The sequence below is a fragment of the Botrytis byssoidea genome, assembly GCF_014898295.1.
Source record: "Botrytis byssoidea strain MUCL 94 chromosome Unknown BBYS_035, whole genome shotgun sequence".
NCBI lineage: Eukaryota > Fungi > Ascomycota > Leotiomycetes > Helotiales > Sclerotiniaceae > Botrytis > Botrytis byssoidea.
In genome coordinates, this window is record NW_024065876.1 from 122,809 (window position 1) to 127,133 (window position 4,325).

General features: G+C 42.5%; 1 protein-coding gene across 1 annotated transcript; it reads right to left on the bottom strand.

The window, feature by feature from the left end:
• Positions 1 to 1,115: 1,115 nt before the first annotated feature.
• On the bottom strand, positions 1,116 to 3,971 carry EAE97_011256 (uncharacterized protein; the record flags this gene model as incomplete). The annotated part of the gene is made up of 1 exon (XM_038881771.1): positions 1,116 to 3,971. The coding sequence occupies one exon, from the start codon at positions 3,969 to 3,971 to the stop codon at positions 1,116 to 1,118; it is 2,856 nt and encodes a 951-aa protein (XP_038727349.1).
• Positions 3,972 to 4,325: the final 354 nt, after the last annotated feature.

Below are 4,325 nucleotides of genomic sequence, written 5' to 3' on the forward strand. Positions count from 1 at the left end.
ATATTATAATGTATGAAATAGAATTTTGTATAGGGATTTATATTGAATTTATCTTTGTCCGGAATATTAACTTTGCCACCACAGGGGCATCTCTTGAAGTAATCTGGTGCTTCAGAACGAATCGAGTTCACGAAAGGGTATTTATGATTTAACAAATAAGACATTCTAATCTCATTAACAGACATCGCTCATTTGATATCAGTTGATCTACGAACCGCTGGTGAAGACCTCCCGTGTTTAATCTTTCATGCCTGATATATGATATTAAGTTTGTGGCGATCACTGCAGGCATACCAAACAACTGCACATCAAGAACGTAATCTCCGTTGCTCCATGCATTCAGTCCAGCTCTTAGCGAGTTAGATGGCCTTTGTACCATCAAGCCTTTCAAGATCCCGGAATATTGTTTGTGGCATGTCAATGTTTCGGAGCGTAGCGAAAGAAACTTATGCGTCGGATTTTACGGAATTTTTTATATAGTGTATATATATTCCATTTTTAATGTTCAGGGATTTGATTTGTATGTGCTTATATTATATAGTCATACAATATATTTTCTGAGTTGAATTATATCAAGAAATTGAAATGTATAAAGAAAAGAAAGGAAAGAAAAAGAGTTTTATTAGATGCCCGATTTAGTGATACTGAAGCTATATTGTACGCTTCGAAACATTGGCGAGTTTACACGCTCCGAAATTTCAAGAGTCTGAAATAAATGATAATACGAATAATATGAACCTTTGGATAGCATTGAAGGGTCGGGGTCTATCGATGAAGCTATTGCGAGTGATATGAGGTGTTTTTACGGACGTAAACGACTCGGATGACAGTTGAACCCGCGAAAACCATCGTTGGTTCAAGTACTGGTTGAGTCATACGATCTTTTATGAAGAGAATGACTTTATCTTCTAGCACATTGAATCCAACATCACAAATAGAATACATTTTTCTAATTCACGTAGCCTGCTTTCTCCTGAGGCTTTGATTCGAATCCCGACTGGGGAACAGATTTCCAAAAATGTGTTTATGACGAAGGTGCTGATCAATAAGTTCCCGAAAACCATATCTCTGGGAGCTGGGATATCGCGCCCTTATGCTCGAGATATCGAGAAAGGCTATATTTGACACAAGCAACTAGAGGACCCATAATGCTGCAATAGATTTTCAACGAGAACGTCAGCTGTCGGGCGACATTTTTGGTCGAAAGCCAGCATATTTTGAAGGAGTGAGGCCATCCATGAATCTCCCAATTCGTTAAACCAAGGGCTTATCATATGTGAAGTCGCATGATAAACGTAGGTCATTCTATCAGGCTCATCTGGTATTGGCTGGCTTCTGTATTCATGAAAGTCCTCGATGCGTTCGCCATCAGCTACAGTAGCCATTTCTGCAAAAACGCACCCCAGGGAGTAAATATCAGCAGGTCGGCCCCTTCGATCATCTGAGATCACTTCGGGCGCACTGTACATTTTCGTGATGCCCACTAAAGACCCTTCCGTTGAACTTGTGACACCTGCACTGAACTGGTGGGCAGATCCGAAATCAGTCAAATAGACTTGATCACCCTTGCAGATTATATTATTTGGCTTGATATCCTTGTGTCTGATATTCTGAGAGTGAATATATGATACCGCAGAAGCAAGGCAACATTTCCAGCCACTCAGCAGCTTCATATCTTCTTCTGGAAAATCACTGTCACTAACTCGTTCAAGAAAATGACCTAGATCTTCGTCACCAGCTGGAGATATGAGAATTCCAAATTGCCGAGGAGCTTTGATTGTCTCATAAGTGCTGATAACCTTGACGATATGGTTATGAGAGAGCCCCCGAAGAACTGCCACCTCTTGTTGGATTAGAGGCAATAGCCTTTTTCGCGAGAAGCTGGGGAGACGAATGATTTTTCGAGCAATTAAACCATTATGATCTCTGTCATTGAAACGAACTGCATCAACGATTCCAAGAGATCCATGTCCTAACTGTTTGATTGTAGTGAGTGGAACAACTTTATTGCTGGTATACTCCTTGTGAGTATATTCAATGATGTCATCTTGAGGGATCCTGGGCGACGGGCAGACTTTTAGATTATATAAGCTGCCTTGATCCTTTTCAGATACAGCTTCTGTAGCAAAAGTGCTTCGCTCGGTTGCAATATTTTCGGTCGATATTCCCCGCCGTGCCATTTCAAGTTTGGGTATCGGGAGTGTTATTGCAGGTGATAGAGTAGGCGGTGGATCAGAAAAACACCGTATTGCAGAATCCTCGGAACCCCGAGTTTCTCCACTAACAACAGTTTTTGGCTCATCTGAGACATCCAAATCGCCTGAAGGATAGGAAGCTTGAGGGGGTATAGCTCCATTTGGACTAGATATCACTCTTTCACTACCAATCAAGCCGCCAAACCCAAATCTCGTCTTCCTCGCCAAAATTCTTGCTGATTCGCAGATAGTTCTGCAAGATTTGCAACTATACCCTTCGCTCCCCACGACTACCTTTCTCAAGCAGCCTTGGCATCTCCACCATTCTGCCTCGAATCTACATGTACTTAAGCCCTCTATTTCTTCCGCCGACAACTTTAAAGATAATCCTATGTCTTCTTTGTGGAAGGCTCGGAGGTGGGTTCTGTAATCTATCTTTGACGCACGAAAATCTGACCGAAGGAAACGGAACTTGGATCCTAATGCACTAGCAGTGCCTATTTGTGATTGACATGAGGGATAATCGCAAAGATGATAAGCTTCACCGTGGGAATGGACATAGTGTTGCATGAGTATTTGCTGAGAAGTGAAGCCGCTTTGATGTTCTGGACATGTTCTAATATGGCATGGGTAGGAAATTGTAAAATCATCCGAGAATTTGAAGGAAGAAGACTGACTATGCACTGTAGAAATATTATTTTCGCTCGAATTTTCACAAACATTAGCATCGGGCAATGCTAAAGCTGCAGCTGCATCCTTCTCTTTCTCCAACTTGGAGTCCTCTTGTTTTTGCCATCTTTTCTCCTCACTATTGATTGAGACTGCTTCGTTATCTCCAGCTGCACAGCTCACTGGCTGTGCTTGCAAGGATTGAACGCCATTCTTGCAATTGTCGCCCCTGATAACGTTTCTGGCGTCTTCAAATTCTGAGTCTTTGTCTATGAGCCACTTTTTCAACATATTATACCTGGTTAGAAGCCCGGGGTCGCTCCTGATCGAGTTGTAACCATCGCTATGAGGTATAGTACCATTTGTTGTATTATTCACTGTGACCCACTTCTCCAGAGCTAGATCTGGCCGTTCTAAATTATCGAGAAACGTATCTGCTTGATTGATCGAGTATTCCGCCAAATGAAGCAAGCCAAGTATGGAAGCGCCTGATGGTATATCGGGTTTCGCTGCCAGAAGGTCGTCTAAGTGACGATACGGACGTTTGTACGCCTTCCACAATATTTCATTCCGTACAGGAAATCTCTTGGTAGTAGGTACCGTTTTATTTGGATTTAGTGCGCCCCTCTTAGAAATGCTTTCATAATTATCTTGTTCTTCAGTTTTTGTTACCAGGACTTCTTGGTTTTGACGGTTGTCCAATACTTTCTGTGGTTTTTTTGACTTTCGTAGAGTCGAGTCCGTTTTTGATGTGAGATCGACTTCGCAATCCGGGGTGTTCTCTACAGGCTGCAGCCAGGCATTTGATGGCTTCAATTGTTCCCAAATACTGTTACTAGGCGTTGATTTGCGATGTTTGACGGCAAAAAACCGCCCAAGTCCCGGAAATTTCTCCTTCATCGCTTGAATTTCATCTTCATTGGTCTCGGTCATTCCATCTTCCTGTGTGGTAGCACTAAGTACCCCACTTTTCACAGAAAGCCATGCAGCGGAAGATCCGTCCATCGTCGCTCCATTCTCGATGGAAGCTTGGGATTGTCTCGAAATAGCTTGAGACGCTGAATCTTCCAAAATTTTGGCATTATCTTCGGGGATAAAGTTATCCATAAATTCGACGACCTTGCCAGGTACGACCCCGCAATCATTGGAAGGATGTAAATCGTGTTGGACTTGCGACAAAGCCTGCAAGAAAAGCGATTATTGCACGGCATTCCTTGCTAGGTATAGACTTCACTTCATGCAAAAGTCTTTGACTGTTATTGAAAGATTGTACTTGTCAGCCGCCCACGCATGGGTGTTGCAGGCGACTAAACCGCTTTTGAGACGATGCATTGTGATGCTTGCAAGTGACGACAGAGCTGGCTGGGGCGAGGAACAAATTGAAGAATAGTGGGATGACTACAAGAAAAATATGAGTGATCCTTTGTATTTATGCTTATAAATCAATGAAAAATGAAAGCA